The following is a 17,589-nucleotide window of genomic DNA, read 5'->3' on the forward strand; positions in this document are numbered from 1 at the left end:
CTGAGTAGGCTTAGTGTCAGCTGAGATAAACACTTGATGAATGCTGTAAGGGTTTTTCAAGCTGGGTAATGATCCAATTCGTAAGTAGGTGGTGACACTTAAGGAGATAAAACGGGTGACACTTATGGATGCTGAACGGGTAGGTGGTGTGGATTTTATATTTCACTTACCAGGACTGGGTCATGATGTACATGTACTTGTAGCTAGGTCTCAAACGTTTGAAAGCCATTGTTATGGGGTCAACAACTGAGCTCTGCAGGCCGTATTCTTCAAACCTTAAGAGAGTTGGCAAGTCTGCACACAAAATTCTAACACCTGAACCATGAAGCCAACTCCCTTGGCCTCCCACCCCGTGGCCTTGGCTCAAATAGCTGTCCCTGGGCAGGCTCCTTCAGTTCCAGAATCCTCCCTTGACTGCCAAGTCTACCCTGCTTTAAAATCCTCATTGTCCACCGCTGGGGTACAAACTAACAGGGTAAGACACTGCCTCCCTTTTACCGAGTTCAGTTCCTGCCATCTAGGAAGCTCTAGGAAACATCTAAGGCCACTTCTCTAAAATGAGCTTCGCTCAGGAGGGGACCACAAGGCGCGGGGGGTGGGGGGTCTGGGCTGGACCTGCGCACCCGTGGTTCTGAGCTGCGGGGAGATCTCACCGCACTGCAAACCCTCAGGGACCCTTATCTCCCACGAGGCCAGGCTAAGAAGGGCACTGGGGCCCCGGGGTCGAGGGCTGGGCTCTGGGGAGGGGGCCGTGCCAGTCCCCGGCGCAGACCCAGGCACTGGGTCCGGCTGCTCGCCTCGGAGCCTGGGCTGCCGCGGCCGCCGTCCCGCCCGGGGGCGCCAGGCCCCAGGCCCCAGCAGGCTCCGGGGCACAGCAGGCTCCAGGCCTCGCCCTGCCGCGTGGGCCCGCGCTCTGACCCGGAAGCGCTCCGGAAGCGGTTCCGGAGTCAGCGCCGGCAGGATGGCGGCCGACACGCAGGTGAGGAGAGCGGCTGCGAGGCCAATACGGCCAGCGACTGGGCGCGGAGCGCGGCTGTCGGGCAGGGCCGTTCGTGCCGTTGGCTTAGGGGACCCGGGGGTGGCGGCTGCGGAGGGAGCGGCCCGGGAACCGCTTCGGGCCGGTCCCTTACGGGCGCGAGTCCGGGCCGGCCCCCGGCCCCGGGCGGCGCAGACCGACCGCGGGCTGGAGGAGTCAGGGATTCTGGCCTCGGCCCTGGCAGCTGGACCCCGGCGGACCCTCCCCGGTCGTGGAGTTGCAGAAGTTCCCTTTTCAGTCTCTGCTGCATTTCTCCGAAGCTCTCTGTCTGTGAGCTCGGGCCAACGCCAACTCTTACTTAATCTTTATATTCAACAAATTATTTCTCGAGCACCTACTATGTGCAGGGACTTAGAGCATATAGACTTTGGAGTCATACACATCGGAGTTTGAGCCCCAATTTGTCAATTTATATAAGGCGCTGGGCAAGTTTAACCCCGCCAAGTCTCGGTCTTTTTATCCATAAAATGGGGCTAAACTAATACTTGTGTAGCGTTGTTGTAAGGAGTCCATGTACGTTGATGGTTGTTATTAGGCCCAGCGTTAGATAAAAGAACTGTCGCAATCCAGGAAGAGTCCTCTGTCACCCCGAGTATTATCACCTGTGACCTCATAGTTCAGGGAAGGACTTAGGAAAACCCTTTTCCTCCACGTAGCTTTGTTTGGAGCTGTGAGTGTTTTCGGGTGAAAAGACATCATAGGAAAAAGAAATGGGTCTTTAAAGGACAGCTTGGCTCACTTGGGTATTCAGAGTGAGGAGATTAATTGATTTTAACATGGAGCCCCTGAGGCCAGAGAATGACCCCTTAACCTGAGCATTCCAAAGATGTGTATCTCGAGTTTCCTGTGCAAGGGATGGGGCTGGTAATTTGTTCCAGGTTTGTTACAGTGAATCCTGGAAAGAAGAGCTTAATCTGTTGGGTATTTTGAAAGGAACTGGGAGAATACATGCTGAATGTGTAACATTAAAACTCAGATGCAGAAAACCCCCACCAAAACAACAAAAGTCTCTTTAGAAACATTAAAAAAAAGACAAGAAGAAAATAAAAACAAATAAAAAAGAAAAAAACTCTAGAGCTGTGTTGTTTAGTATGGTAGCCACTTAATTAATAGCTAAGTGGCTATTTGAGTTAGTTACAACTAAATAAAATTAAAAATTCAGTTATTCAGCTGTACTAGCCACATACCAGTACACGAGTAGCCATATGTGGCTAGTGACTACTGCATTGTAAAGTGCAGAAGAACATTTTCATTGTCACAGAAGGTTCTACTGGACAGTGCTACTCTAGAGACACTTGTGAAATTTAAAGCTGTTTGCATCTGATGTCACCAACAAATGACTTCTTGGAAAGATCTTAGTGTGCTCTTCCTCAGTTTTGTTCTGACAGCATCCCCATTGGGTAACATTCATTTTCTGATTAAGAAAAAAAGAAGTGCCTTGAACCTGAAAAGCTCTTTCATCTTTTGGAGAGGAACTATAGCCAGGAATTTAATATTGTCATGAAAAGACAGTTCTGTGGGAATTCTGGGTAGAGGTTGGATTATATATATGCATCTATCTTTGCTATCTCCTCAGGCCTCACTAAAACTAGTAAAGGGTTTGAAGAAAATAATCTCACAAGAATTGGGAGAGCGGGGAGCAGACAACAGCAGAAAACTTTTAGAAACTAGAAAGGGATAATTGGTAAACCCAAAGAAAATGAATCCTAAGCCAACAGGAAAGCTGAGAAACTGACCTGATTTACATTGTAGCATCTCAGACAGATGGGGATTGGTGGTGTCAGGTAACTTCTGGAAGTGAGGGTGAGTGGGGAGGGCTCAGTTCAAATGCAGTCACATCCCCAGCTGTCTTCTCTACCTTGGCAAAAGACGGAAAGTCTTCTCTCTAGAGAGTGGAAAACAGGATCACACAAAAGTGTAGGAGGTCCAGTGTCATCACACAAAATTATTTTAGAAACTTTCCCCAAACTGAAGGATATGCTTTCAAATCAAAAGTTCTTAACACAATGGGTGAAAACAGACTCACAATAAAGCACATAAACGTGAGATTTTAGAACCTTAGACAAAAAGAGATCTCAGTTGTTTCCAGGGGGGAATCAGGTTTTATACAAAGGATCAAGAATCAGAATGGCAAACAGACTTGCAGACATAGTAAACAGTCTTACGGTTACCAGGGAAAGGGGGTGGGAAGGGATAAATTTGGGAGTTTAAGATTTATAAATGTTAGCCACTATATATAAAAATAGATTTTAAAAAGTTTCTTCTGTATAGCACAGGGAACTATGTTAGATATCTTGTAATTACCTTTAATGAAAAAGAATAAGAAAACATATATGGGGTATATATATGTATATGCATGACTAGGACATTGTGCTGTACATCAGAAATTGACACGTTGTAACTGACTGTACTTCAATTAAGAAAAAAAAAAGCAGAATGGTGTTGGGGTGCTCAACAGTACTAGAAGCTAGAACTCAGTGGAGAAAAGTCTTCAGTATTCTGAAGGAAAATTTCAACCTGAAATTTTATATCCAGACAAACTTCAGGTATGAGGCCAAAACATTTTCACACTTGCAAGGACTTCACAAGATGGAGAATGTGCTTCACCTAAGCCCAAAAAAGAGTACATTTTCAGGGTGATAAACTTCATTCTAGCTGTAGGAGATCACCTGCCAAATTGGGGCTGATCAGAGAGCTCCAGGAGAGGTCTCTTCTGGAAGGTAGAATTTAGTAGAATGCCCGATATGCCTAAATGTACTGAGATTTAGACGTGGCAGAAAGTTCAGGATTGAATAAAACAAGGCAAACTGAGGTGAAGAGGGAATGGGCAATTATTTAACTCCAGGGTTAGTTAAAAAAAAAAAGGGGTGCAGGAGAGTAAACATAGTTTATTAAACAGAAGTTGAGTACTGTTTGCATATAATGTAAACACTGAACCACTCTTGTGTCTTATTCTACTAATAAAACCTGTCCGTGAAATACCCACCAAAGGAAAAGGTGGTGGCACCAGGGTGTTAGTCACTTGGTCTTGTGTCCGTGCCCTGCCCACTTTGTAGCCTGTAGAATATTGTTCAGGAGCAGATTTTCAGGAATATTTGCAGACTTCCCCTCTTTCTGGCTCTTACCCTTATGTTCCCATGCACGGGATGCAGTTGTGGTAACACAGATGGTGGTTGAAAGCTAAGGACTTGTTAGCATCAGTTTTAAGACCTATTGGTTTCAGATTTAGTTTCAGAAATGCAGGTGCTGCGGCTCTCAGCTCCAGTCTGAGCAGTGGCTTCCCCTCTGGGACACAGTTTCTTCATCACCTGTAATATGGGGATACAGTGCCTACTTCGAATGCTTACTGGTAGTAGTAGTAGCCGATTTTGTGCTCAGGATGGGAGTAAATGCTCTACATACAAATTGCCTCATTTAGTCTCCAAAACAGTCCTGAAGTAGGTGCTGTTACCTGCATTGTGCAGATGGGGAACTGGAAGACCAAGGAGGTGACATAATTTGACTGAGTTTCCACAGCTGGTAGGAGGCAGGGCTGGGATTCAATTTCATAACCTTTTACCATGTAGCCAACTGTGCTTATGACTTGCCAGGATACCCCTCCTTACGGGAGGTTTACATGAGGTAATATAAAAGGAACATACTCGGCCCTCCCTAGATTTTGCGTAGTTCTCAAAGGATATTTTGTCCTGAGGGTTTTGCCTTTTCCCTTGCCTCTTTTTGTCCAAACTTAAGTGAGGTGTATAGACTAGCTGCCTGATTGAGTTAAAGCAGTACATCTCAACTAGGGGTGAGTTTGTCCCCCAGGAGACGTTTGACAGTGTCTGGAAACAAATGGGATTGTCACAACTGCAGCAGGAGGATGGGGTGCTGCTCCTGGTGTCCGGTGGGCAGAGGCCAGGAACGCTGCTCAAAACCCTGCAGTGTATGAAGACAGCCCGCACGGCAAAGAAGTGTCCAGCCTGAAATGTCAGGAGTGTGGAGGTTGAGAAACCTTGGGTTAAAGAGAGCTTCACTGAATTCTGTGCCCCTCTTCCCCACCATGTGCTCTCTTTCTCTCTCCTGTTGTATTGCAGTCTGACTGGTGAAATTCTTTCTGTGGGCTTGGTCTTCACAGGTTTCTGAGACACTAAAGCGTTTTGCAGGGAAGGTGACAACAGCCAGCGTGAAGGAACGGAGAGAAATCCTCAGTGAACTGGGGAAATGTGTTGCCGGAAAAGGTATTTATTTTCTGTCCACGTGGCCTAGAGACAATTTCATTTCAAATTAAATTGGGGTCTCTGTTTAGAACCATGGCCTTCTTGTCCCCTCACAGCAACTTCTGTCTTTGCTTTCTATATTTGCACGTTACAGTGTGCATTCAAACAGTTGGGTTGGCAGAAAGATTATCTTTCTAGGTGCTGAGCCTTTTCACAGTTTTAACTATTTTGACTGGAAATAGTTCTAAAAGATACCAACAGTCTTTTTTAAATAGTTTGCTGGATGCGAAAACATTTTCTTTCTGACCTGGGACACCATTTTTCCCAGTCAGTGTTCCGTGGACAAGGTGATAACAAGTGACTGGGTTGTAAAGGATTCCAATATCATATAAATTTGGGGGATGAAAAATTTTAATCCAGTGCTTTCCTTGAACCTCTTTTTTTGCCAAAAACTTGCTCAGGATTTGGGCAGCACATTTTGGGAATTGCCGAGCACATGTGGTTATCCTGGTACCATACCATGACCAAGGGACAGACCTTTGGGGACCTTCACGACTAGTCTTCCTTCATCCAACAAATCCTCATTAGTTGCTGAGTTTCCTTTTGGTGTGTTTTTACTATACAGCATTGGTTCTCACAGTGTGGTCCCTAGACCAACAGCAGCAGCATCTCAAACAGAACTTGTTTGAGATACAAATTCTCAGCTCCACTCCAGGAATTCAGATTCAGAAACCCTGGGAGTGGAGCCCAGCATCTGGGTTTTAACAAGCCCCCCGGGTGATTCCTGCATTGGCTGCAGTTTGAGAGTCGTGGCGGCATAGAATTGGGCCTCCCTGTCTGTCAGCTCTCACTTCTTATTAGTAAAGAGCCTACGTCCTACCAGTGTCTCACCCACGTTCTCATTTGCTGCTTCTGATCTACTGTTGCCTGGTTACATACCCAAGCTTGTTAAAGTTGTGTGTACATTAAGTAAATCCCTGCTTGTGCACCTCTAAGAGATTCTCCTGTGCATTAATGCTTTGGTGTATGAGTTTTATGGCACCTTCCAAAGTCTTTCTGGTCACTTCTCAACAGGGTTCTAGGTAGAATGGTACCACGTGATGAGATGCTGGCTGTGCAGACTGAACCATAGTGACGGACTGCCTGCTCAGTAACTGCTGAGTGCTACCCTTTCCCCATTTACGGATTAAGGGGATTAACGTGTGTGGGTGAAGTTTATGAACTACTCAGGGCCTTTTCGGGGTGATTTTACTCTTCAGTCACCTTGAAATTGTACAATTCAGGGTGAATTATATTTGTAAAATGTTTAGTAGCCTTTGATGTGATTGGAGGAACATCCAAGTTCCTCAAGTTCTTTGAATTATTGGAGGAAGTTAACGAGATTGTTCGTTCTCAATTTTCTAATTTTCTGGGTCTGAGGAGGAGCCTTCACATGGTGATAATTATTCTGGCCTCTTTGTTAGGGCAGCACGTTGCCAGGTGGGTCCGTCCAAGGTGGGGTGAGATGTTGTCTGCCAGGCCGAGGAGCTGAGGGCTTCTCAGAGCTGTCGAGCCCTGGATGCGGGTGGTCAGCTGGGCTCAGCCCAGCCTGGCCCCGAGGCCTCCGCGGCTCTGCTGCTGTCCTCAGTCCTGGCTCCCAGCACGCGAAGCCTGAGACTCACAGATGCGATGTGTGCTGTGCCTGATCCTTCCAGTCACGGGCCTGTGGTGCAGTCAGAGGTGAAGGGCTCTGCGTTCTAGCCATGGCTCTGCCACATGGGCCGCGGGACCTGGTTCAGGGTCCTCCACCGTCCTAGCCTGTCACCTTGCTTTGAGCGTGGAGAGGGCAAGCGGGAGGAGTGAATGAGAATGTGGAGGGATCACTCGGCACAGCGCCTGGCTGCACTCCCAGTGTCTCTTAGCTGTTCTTGTTACCTTGGCCACTGTCTCCTGGCGCCGTCTCAGTTACTGAGATCCCCCCATCATCCGGGTGTCTGAAGCGTGAGGCCCTGTGCGAGCCCTTTGTGGGCCTCCTGCTCCTGGCGCCACCTGTGCTGGTCTGTCTGACACTCAGAGTGCATCCCTCCCGTCAGACCCTCCTCCCTCCGTCTGCGGGCTCCGGCCTGGCGGGCGAACCCAGCACAGGTCCGCTCCATTGTGGATCACTGTCGTTCCACCGCAGTTCTCTTTCACTCAGCCTGCCTGCTTGGTTTCTTCTGCTTTGGTTTCTTCGTCTTAAAAAGGGGCTCAACCACAGTACCCACCTGGTAGGACTCAGGTTAATGTGTGTGAAATGCTGAGAGCAGTAGCATCTCGTGCCTTGTGAGCACTGATTAAGTGCTGGGTGTTACCTCTCCTCCTTGTGGGTCCTGAATAGGCATTGTGCACTCGCACCCCCGCACTTTTGCTCATGTAGTTACCACCATTCAGCACGCATGCTCTTCTTTTTCCATTTTCCCACAGCCAGCTCATCTATTAGGCCGAGCTTCTGTGTCCTTAAACCCTCGGCACCACGCCCCTGTAGGTGTTCTTCCCTCTTCTGACCCCTCCTAGTACTCTCATTTTTGTCCTATGTTTTAAAACCATTTATTAGATCGTACATAAAGGGAGGTGCACATACCTTAAGTGAGCAGCTCACTGAATTGTTCTCAGCCTGTGCACAGCCATGTAACCGGTGCTCAGATCAAGAAGCAGGCGAGTTCTAGTCGTCTGGCACCTTCACTCGACAGCGTGTTAAGTCTTGAGGAAGAGGCCTCCGTTTCATTCATTTAACAAATGTCTGCCTGAGAGTTTTCCTGTACCAGCTGCTTCTCTACAGTCCTGTTTTGTCATTGCATCTTCCTGTTCTATCTCAAACGTATGGGGAGTGTCCGGCGGCCAGAGATCCTGTCAGCAGAATGCCTGGCTCAAGCAGATGCCTAGGAAGTAGTTTTTATTGACTAATCTCTGTGTAACCTTTGGTTTTAGATCTGCCAGAGGGAGCAGTGAAAGGGCTTTGCAAGTTATTCTGTTTGACCCTGCATCGGTACAGGTGAGTCCCAGCCAAAGGCCCAGTGCCTGGAGCACTTTGTGCAGAGAGGTGGTAAAGGGTAGTGGTTAGAGCCCAGGCTGTGGAGCCAGACTGCCTGGGTCCTTGGCAAGTTACTTAACCTCTCTGTGCCTCAGTTTATTCGTCTGCAGAATAGGGATGATGTCATTAACTATCTCATAAGTGGTGATTAGTCAGTATCAAGTTCCTGGAACAGTGCCTGCTGCTCCCAGTGCTCAGTCTGTCGTCAGTCATGCATGTAAAAGCACTTGGTCTAGTTTATAGATGTTGCCCTTGCAGCATTAATGTTTCATCTGCTCTTATTAGCTGCTTCCAGAACTCTAGGATGAGGTAGATTTCTCCAGTTACTTCCTAACCCTGTCGTCTGCAACCCGCTAGAATAGAGTACAGTCTGATTTTCCTGAGAAAGACTGGCACTTGGCCTAAGCTCCCTGCCCCTGCCCCGAGTCCACATACTCACCTTCCCCTTCATTCCTTGCCCTAGAGATGCAGCCTCACGCAGGGCCCTGCAGGCAGCCATCCAGCAGTTGGCTGAGGCCCAGCCAGAAGCCACTGCTAAGAACCTTCTGCACTCTCTGCAGTCTTCAGGCATTGGCTCCAAAGCAGGTGTACCCAGGTAAGAGGTAAAGGTGGTGGCCCACTAGGGGTTGGTGGAGTCCTACTCGGGAAAAGCTGGTGCGGATGAGCTGCGTTGAGCATGTGTGAACATGCCTATCTCTTTCCCCTTTGCAACTCTGAGTGGCGCCGGCAGTCTGCCTTCTGAATGGGGAGGGAGAAGCTAGATGTCAGGCCCAGTGGAGAGACCACTTTCCTAAGGATCAGGGTTGGGAGACCAGTGGAAGCAAGGCCATTTTAAGGAGAAACCAAATGCACACCAGGCGCTGAATGGGGGAAACCATCTTTTGGTTTTTATAGTTGTGAGTGCTAACAGATGGGCGTTTGGCTGACCGGGCCTGTGCTCCTTGTCCTGAATTGTCCCAGATGATGTGTGGGAACAGGTTTCCAGTTCTGCCCAGTTGTAGGTCAGTGCAGGGTCCTACATACCAGACTGGGCCTTGCAGTGAGCATGTGTCCTCAGGATGGAGGCTGTAGCTCTGAACTCATCCCTCCCCTCCCCTCCCCTCCCCTCTCAGTAAGAGCAGTGGCTCGGCCGCCTTGCTGGCCCTGTCCTGGACCTGCCTACTGGTGCGCATTGTCTTCTCCTCGAGAGCCAAGCGGCAAGGAGACATCTGGAACAAACTGGTAGGTTCCCCGGGTCTTTGGAGTCATGCCGGTCAGCTCTCTGCACAGAGCTGGGCCATATTTAAGCACCTTGTCTGGCCAGTCCTCCTCTCGGTGCAGGGTGACCAGGCACTTTGAGTTATCCTGAGGTGTGTGACTTTGGTAGATGGGCGTGATTGCAGCATAAAAACATTCATCTGTTGATCAAATATCTTTGAGCTTTTCTGTGTCAGGCTTGGTGCTAGGCCCTGGGAAGACAGTGATGAGCAAGAGAAATGTGGTCCCTGCCTTCATGGCCTGTGTGGAAGATGTACGGGCCAGAGTTGGGGAGACGACCGAAAACAAGGAAACCAGAAAATACAATAATGAATTCATTTTGTTTTTTTCTGGCTAATGAAGTGGAACTCTTGCCTTGTGCTTTGATCCTTAAATTCTCTCCCCGCATTCTGTGCCTGCTCCTCCCACATTCCCTGCCTTGCCTTTCAGCATGCCTGCTAACCAGAGATGGCCCAGGAGGCCAGGGTGGGAAGTCCTTTTGAATGTCTGGATATGCTTAGTGGAGGGCAAGAGAAATGGTCTTATGGTTAAGCAGAAAAGAGTCTGAGGATCTTGGTATGCAATTGATTCTTGGCCATGAGATTTGGCCAAGAACCTGATTTATGAGCCTGTTTCCCATTTCTGCAAAATGGGAAGAAGTACCACCTACCCATCCACCTCAAAGAGTTGTCACGAAGATGGGCTGAGTAACGGTGGGAAAGGCTGTGGAAACTTGCAGAGGGCTGTGTTGGTAAGAGAGGAGCAGCGTTAGGAAACCATCGGCACCTCTACCTGAAGCAGCCAGCTGGTGAGGCGTATTGACGGCCTCGTCCTTGGGAGCTTACCCTGCATGTTTCTGGGGATGCCCATGCATCGGCCACCAGCAACTGATGGAAGGATAAGAACACTGAACCCTCACAGGCAGTGCATCTGCTGGAAACCCAGCTTTAGAGCCAGGGTGTCATTGCTACCAAAAGACCTCCTTGTTAGATGGTTCATCATGGGCTGCCTCGTTGTTGTATCCCTGATGAATTCCGATAGCTGTTACTCAGGGTAAATCAGTATGCTTGTGGGTTAGTGAGCCGGAGGGTCGGCCCTGGAGTGTTGTATTTATGGGACGAGATGCATCAGGAGCTTGAGACCATAGTGTCTTTTCTGTCTCTTGAGTCTGGGTATTTCCTTTGCTTGTTGCTGATGTTGACCGTCTGCTTGGGTTGTAGTTCATTCAGTCGCTTAATTGTTTGTTGAGGGCCTCCTACTTGCCGGGTGCTGGGGTTCAAGCAGGGATCAGGACAGAGGACCTTGCTCTCCTGGAGCTTACCCTCCTGGGGAGAGGGTGGGCAACAGACAGGTCCACACATAAATGGTAAGATGCAAAGTCGCACAGCAGAAAAGCAAGTGGGAGGATAGAGAGAGTGGGTGGAGGGTGTTGGTGGGAGGAAGGCCTTCAGAGGAGGTACCATTTGAGCCAGAGACCTGAAGGATGTGAAAGAACAAACCATGCTCAGATGAAGGATTAGAACATTCCAGGAAGAAGGAACAGCAGTATAGGTTTGAATGTGACACCAGCAAGCTTGAAAAGCTGTTTTAATAATTTTTTTAAAAAAGGTTAAAAATTCAGTAGGTATAGAAAGATATACCGGTTAAGTTCCCATCCCTTCCTTAGATTCCCCTGTTACTAGTTCCTTACGTGGGCAGATACATTCTCTGTGTAAGTGGCTAAATAGGTTTGTTTGTTTTTTTTACAAATGATAGCATACATGCAAACTTTTTTCTTTTACCTTTTTTTCCCCTCTTAACCCGGTTTAGAATTTATCCCAGAGTAGTATAAAGAGTTTCTCATTCTTGATGACTGTTTACTTGTCCTTTGAGTGGCTGTTCCACAGTATAGATGACTAGTCCTCTATTGATAGGCATTTACGTTGCTTACAGTGTTTTGTTATAAAAAAATGTTGCCATAAATAACGTTGTATATCTGCCACTTCATACACGTGCCAGTGGAATTTGGCAGATTCTTCATGCCCTTTTTCTCAGGGTGGCAGTCCACACTGCTCACCTCGGGTGTTTGTGGCACAGATGGTCTCTGTGAAGCTTTCTAATTACTACCTATTATGAGCTTCAGTCTGGTTTGGACAGTGAGCTCCCTGCAAGCAGGATCAGCATATCCATCTTCACTTCTTTATCCACAGTGCCTAGCAGAGTGCCTGCCATTTAGTTAGCGTTCAGTGTTTGTGGGATTAATGAAGGAAAAGTCAAGGCAGAGGAAGAACTATGTGAAACAGAATGCTTGTCTGTTTCCCGCATGACACTTACCTCGTTGCAATTATGCATTCATCTGTGTGTTTATTTGTTTAGTATCCTTTTCTCCCTCTGGACTATAAGGTGCATTGAAAGCAAGGACCATGCCTGTCTTGTTCTCCATGTGTTTTCATTGTCTGACTCATAGTAGGTACTCAGCAAATATTTATTAACTAAGCGTTTTTGTGAACAAATGTAATTCCAGGACAGGGCTAAGTGGGGGGAAGGGGATCTGTCTGGAGTTGAGTGAGAAGACCTGGTGGAGACCTTGGGTTCTGGTGGGCCTGACGAAGGTCTTAAGCAGGCTGTGAGGGCCATGGGACCTCTGCTTCCGTTTTATATCTGGACCTGAGCTGCTCCCTGTCCTGGCAGGTGGAGGTGCAGTGCCTGCTCCTGGTGGAGGTGCTGGGCGGCTCCCACAAGCACGCTGTGGCCAGTGCTGTGAAGAAGCTCACCAAGCTGTGGAAGGAGGTGAGAGGAGGTGGCAGGGGGTGGCGGGCATTGCTTCTTCCACGCCACCCTCACTGCTTTCTGATACACCTGCTTTATCTGTTCCTCTTCAGAATCCTGGGCTGGTGGAACAGTACTTGTCAGCCATTCTTAGCCTAGAACCCACCCAGAACTACGCAGCCATGCTGGGGCTGCTGGTGCAGTTCTGCACGAGCCACAAGGAGATGGACGTGGTCAACCGGCACAAGGCAGGTGGACGGACTGGAGGGAAGGACGGGGAATTTGTTTTGCCCTGCTGCCCCAGCTGCTGGCCTCATCTGAAGTTTGTTGGTTTCTCACCTGAGACCCTGGCCTTTCACAGTGATATATGAAATATGAGGAGCTGGAAAGTTTCCCTCCAGTTCTGGCTTGGAGTGAATCCTGGCATAGTTACTGAGACAGTGACTTGCCTGGTTATGTAGTCATTTATTTACCCACCACTGAGTAGCTGGCTGGTGCCAAGCTCTGTGCCAGGTGTCGGGGACACGCCTGTGAACAGGGGAGCTGTGGTCTCTGCCCGGGCGGGACTGAGTCCGCAAAGGCTGCCATTAGACAGATCGTCGTCTGATTGTCTCTGTGAGACACTCTACAAAGGAAAAGCTCAAGAGGCTGGGGTACTCTGTGGCAGGAACCTGACTTAGGCGGTGGGTCAGGGAAAACATCTCTCATGAGGGAATTTAACAGGTGAATAGGCGTGACCTATTAAAGAAACGGGTGACCTTTTAAAGAAAGGTCAAGAGGCGAGGAAGGGCATCTGGGGCAGAGAAAGCAGCATGCAGGCAGGAAGGTAGAGGAGGGCGTGTGGGTGAGAGCAGGTAGTAGGCAGGCCTGTGAGCCATGCCAAGGACTTGGACTTGATCCCGGGAGCCATGGAAAGCTGTGGAAGGTTTTTAGATGAGGAATAGCATGACCACTGGCCTTCTGTGCTTGACGCCATGGCATCTGGGGCACTGATTGGTGTTCTTTAGGAGTGCTCCCACAGGGGTCCCTTAGACACCTCAGGATGTCAAGGTCTGACCAGGGCTCTGTGTCCTCTAGAGTGCCCTGCTGGATTTTTACATGAAGAACATCCTGATGAGCAAAGTGAAGCCTCAGAAGTACCTGCTGGTGAGTGAGTGGTGGCCCTTACTCACCTGGACAAGCTGGATCCCGTCTGAAATTCTGTGACTCAGAACCATCCTTTATTCTCAGTCTGTTCCTGCAAGGACTGGTGCCTGACTTCTTTCTCTTTGTAGGATAACTGTGCCCCTCTGCTCCGGTACATGTCCCACTCGGAGTTTAAGGATCTGATGCTGCCCATTATACAGAAGTCCTTACTGAGGAGTCCAGAGAACGTTATTGAAAGTAGGTTGCTGCCAAACAGGGCAGTGGGAGGGAGACGAAGTTGCCTGATAAGCTGGCTCCTTGGCAGCAGGGAATGTTCAGGGTCGAGTTGAGGGATATATTCACTGTTTGCCTCGTTGGGACCTTGGGAGAGCGATCAAGGACCCTGTTGAGAATATGTTGAAAGTCATGGGCTCTCTAAAAGAATGCACAAAAGTATACCAGCTTAAAATATTACATATAGTTTAGAGGTCCAAGAACCTTCTGGAAACCATTCAGGTTAAGAACCTCTGCTCTGGACAGTTTGACCTTGGTGTGGAGGTGACATTCGAAGCCATCAGATATGAGAGCTGAGTCTCTATCTTGGTAAAAGGTGTAGGTGGAACGTGGGAGGGGCAAGTTTTTGCTGATGAGGTTGGGGCAGTATATAGCTTTACGGCAGGACTGTGGGACAAAGGTGTGACCACCACGTGACCATATAGAGATGAAGAGTGGTCATGTTCCGTGTGGCTAGACAGCCAGCCTGAGCATTGGCTGGGGAGTCGGGCAGAAACAAGCGTTTATACCTGAGGCCGACAAGGCATGTGCTTTCTGTCCCCCTCAGCTATCTCCAGTCTTTTGGCATCAGTGACTCTTGATCTCAGCCAGTACGCCCTGGACATCGTCAAAGGACTGGCTGGTGAGTGTCCTGACCCCTCTCCAGCCTCTGGACCTGCGCCCTGGGTTTTGATTGTACTCATCCCAATTATTGTAGAAAAGCAGGTAGGAGACCACTCAGTTTAGAAATAAACTACAATCGTGTAGTTTCTTGCCTGAGATCATGAGAACACAGAGCTAGGATTGAGGAGCTGGGAACAGGAAAAGACAAAGCTGAGAGCCTGGATACTCAGCTCTCGGCAGCTTCTGAACAGTGGCTCTCCCGTCCAGGTCAGCTGAAGTCCAACAGTCCCCGCCTGATGGACGAAGCTGTGCTGGCGCTGCGGAACCTGGCCCGCCAGTGCAGCGACTCCTCAGCCATGGAAGCCCTGGCCAGGCACCTGTTTGCTATCCTCGGAGGTGAGCAAGCATCTCCGGGCTGAGGTGGGGCCCCTGGCTTTCCCTGGGCACCAGATCTGATGGGGCCTCGATGCTCCAAGTCTGCTTGTGTCAAAAAACTGTGAACGTGTGCAGTGACCAGGAGATTGTGCAGGGCAGCATGGACCAGGTGGTCTCGATTGTATTTTTCAGTATAAACACTACTGTATGCATAGGGGAAAAATTAGAGGGAAATACACCAAAATGGTAATAATATTTTTGGGTAGTGGGAACAGGGGTGATTTTTAGATGTTGTCCTTTATGTTTTTTCTGTTTGTTAAATTTTCTGTAGGAACGTACTTTTTTGGTTAGGGGTAAAAAAAAAAAAACAAAAACCCAGTAAATGTGATTTTTAAGCCCAGCTTCACAATAGAGAGGCTACTTGTGGAATCAGACACCATATCTTGATGTCACACATGACTACATTATTCACCCTCTTGGGAAAAGTGGCAGATGTGAATTTTAAATCTTTGCTGTCTGTCCTCTTAGGCACAGAGGGAAAACTAACTGTCGTAGCCCAGAAGATCAGCGTCCTCTCAGGTACAGAATTTCTCCCCGGGGGTAGGAAGTGTAGTGGAGGAGGTGTAACAAGACTGTTTGGTAAGTTGAGTCTGTTGGATCTTGATGCCTCTGACAATCTTGGACATCCCAGCCTGGCTTCTGTAAAAGGCAGGACGTCTGGAGAAGGGATCGAGGGAGGGTCATTGATGGCCAGAGGAAAGGCACTGCTGCCAGGGGTGTGGGCAGCGGCAGGGAGACTGGCATGTTGGTGGCTTTGTGCTGACGAGGTGCTGAGCTGGGAATCCCTTGCCTGTTAGGGATCGGGAGTGTCAGTCATCACGTGGTGTCCGGGCCTTCCAGTCAAGTACTGAATGGGACCGTGGCTGAGCTGTTCATCCCATTCCTCCAGCAAGAAGGTAATTCTGTGCAACGTGGTGAGGGTGCAGCCTGGTCCCATTCCTGACCCTGGTTTTCATGGTCAGAGCCTGCCGTGAACCCCTTCCCAAGGCCCTGCTTCCTCTTCCCTGAGCCATCACTGTTTCCCCTCCCTTTACTCCTGCTTGCTTTCCTGTGCACCTGGCAGTGATGGGACGTGGGTCTAAGACGTCGGACTGACTGGACTTGTTGCTTCTTGCCCTAGTTCACGAAGGCACCTTGGTGCACGCCGTCTCTGTTTTGGCTCTCTGGTGTAACCGCTTCACCACGGAAGTGCCCAAGAAGCTCACTGAATGGTTCAAGAAAGCCTTCAGCCTTAAAACCTCCACCTCTGCAGTGAGGCACGCCTACCTGCAGTGCATGTTGGTGTGCTTCCGAGGTGAGATGCCTCCCCCGCAGAGTTGACCGAGTCCTCAGGGCGTCATCGCTGTTCCGGGCTTTCCCTTTTGGTCCAGTTTATTTTGCGTCATTTCCTCCTGAGTCTCTGGCTTAGCCATCCATAAAGCCTAACATCAGAGCCCAGTCTTCACAACAGATTCTGGCTTCTCCCCCTCATCAGACTGTCAAGAGTACAAAGCTTTATTCAGAGAGGGCCCGCATCCAGAACCTGTCACTCCGTTTTCTGAAATCACGGAGAAATGATTGTGATCAGGCTGATCTATAAGGTGTAAATTATATAATCTTTACACTGGATCTATACAAAAGAAGCACCACCCTCACTTCAGTGCTAGCAAACCTGCCATTTGGGTGTGGGCATCCACCTCCTTCCCAGGCGCAGCCAGGGGAGACTCCCAGATCTATGTGGGAGCTTGGTGTCCGAGGTAAAACTCTGCTTTTGATTTCTGTCTCTGAAATGGGCTTATATTTCACTTAAAAGATAGTTTAAACTATGATGAGCTATGTTTAAAGAAATGTCTAGGAGATTCCAGAGCTGTCCCTAGAGAGGGGACCTCCTATACAGTGTCTGTACTTGTGTGTCTGTGTGCAGTTTTGGCTGCATTGATCAGTCTTGATTTTAGATTGAGTTCTAGATAGCCGAGTCTTTTTTTTTTTTAATTTTATTTTATTGAGTTATAGTCAGTTTACAATGTTGTGTCAATTTCCAGGGTAGAACACAATTTTTCAGTTATACATGAACATATATATATTCATTGTCTCATACTTTTTTGCTGTGAGCTACCACAAGATCTTGTATATATTTCCCTGTGCTATACAGTATAATCTTATTTATCTATTCTACGTATGCCTGTCAGTATCTACAAATTTCGAACTCCCAGTCTGTCCCTTCCTGCCACCCTTTGGCAAACACAAGTTTGTATTCTATGTCTATGAGTCTGTTTCTGTTTTGTATTTACGTTCATTTGTCTTTTTCTTTGCTTTCTTTTTTTTTAGATTCCACATATGAGCGATCTCATATGCTATTTTTCTTTCTCTTTCTGGCTTACTTCACTTAGAATGACATTCTCCAGGGACATTCATGTTGCTGCAAATGGTGTTTTGTTGTCACTTTTTATGGCTGAATAGTATTCCATTGTATAAATATACCACATCTTTTTCCAGTCATCTGTTGATGGACATTTAGGCTGTTTCCGTGTCTTGGCTATTGTAGGTAGTGCTGCTGTGAACATTGGGGTGCAGGTGTCATTTTGAAGTAGGGTTCCTTCTGGATATATGCCCAGGAGCGGGATTACTGGGTCATATGGTAAGCCTAGATAGCCGAGTCTTGATTTAATCTAGTCTCTTTAGCTTGAGCTAGTTCTGCTTGATACTTTAAAAATAAGTGTAATATAAAATAAACCTTTAAAATAAACTTTTCTTAGATTCAAATCTGTGACATCATCCAAATGAAATACTTGTTTCATTATGAAATGTTCTGATATTAGCAGTTTAGATATTAAGAAAATATGGGTTTAGCTATAGTTTTAATAGATTTCTACTTTTTTTTTTTTAAC

The 17,589-nt window shown here is 48.0% G+C and overlaps 1 protein-coding gene across 2 annotated transcripts in view; it reads left to right on the forward strand.

The window, feature by feature from the left end:
- Positions 1-935: 935 nt before the first annotated feature.
- GCN1 (GCN1 activator of EIF2AK4) overlaps positions 936-17,589 on the forward strand; it is a 52,545-nt gene continuing 35,891 nt past the window's right edge. Inside the window, exons 1-14 of one of the 2 annotated variants that reach the window (XM_032471734.1) lie at positions 936-979; positions 5,151-5,253; positions 8,179-8,242; positions 8,745-8,876; positions 9,394-9,502; positions 12,188-12,286; positions 12,379-12,513; positions 13,343-13,411; positions 13,540-13,648; positions 14,232-14,306; positions 14,555-14,683; positions 15,191-15,241; positions 15,520-15,618; positions 15,843-16,016. In XM_032471734.1, the coding sequence (XP_032327625.1) occupies positions 962-979; positions 5,151-5,253; positions 8,179-8,242; positions 8,745-8,876; positions 9,394-9,502; positions 12,188-12,286; positions 12,379-12,513; positions 13,343-13,411; positions 13,540-13,648; positions 14,232-14,306; positions 14,555-14,683; positions 15,191-15,241; positions 15,520-15,618; positions 15,843-16,016 (1,366 nt within the window). In that variant the 5' untranslated portion in view covers positions 936-961. The remainder of the gene's footprint in view (positions 980-5,150; positions 5,254-8,178; positions 8,243-8,744; positions 8,877-9,393; positions 9,503-12,187; positions 12,287-12,378; positions 12,514-13,342; positions 13,412-13,539; positions 13,649-14,231; positions 14,307-14,554; positions 14,684-15,190; positions 15,242-15,519; positions 15,619-15,842; positions 16,017-17,589) is intronic. The other variant, XM_032471733.1, reaches the window with a different exon arrangement.

Source organism: Camelus ferus, chromosome 32 (assembly GCF_009834535.1).
Source record: "Camelus ferus isolate YT-003-E chromosome 32, BCGSAC_Cfer_1.0, whole genome shotgun sequence".
NCBI lineage: Eukaryota > Metazoa > Chordata > Mammalia > Artiodactyla > Camelidae > Camelus > Camelus ferus.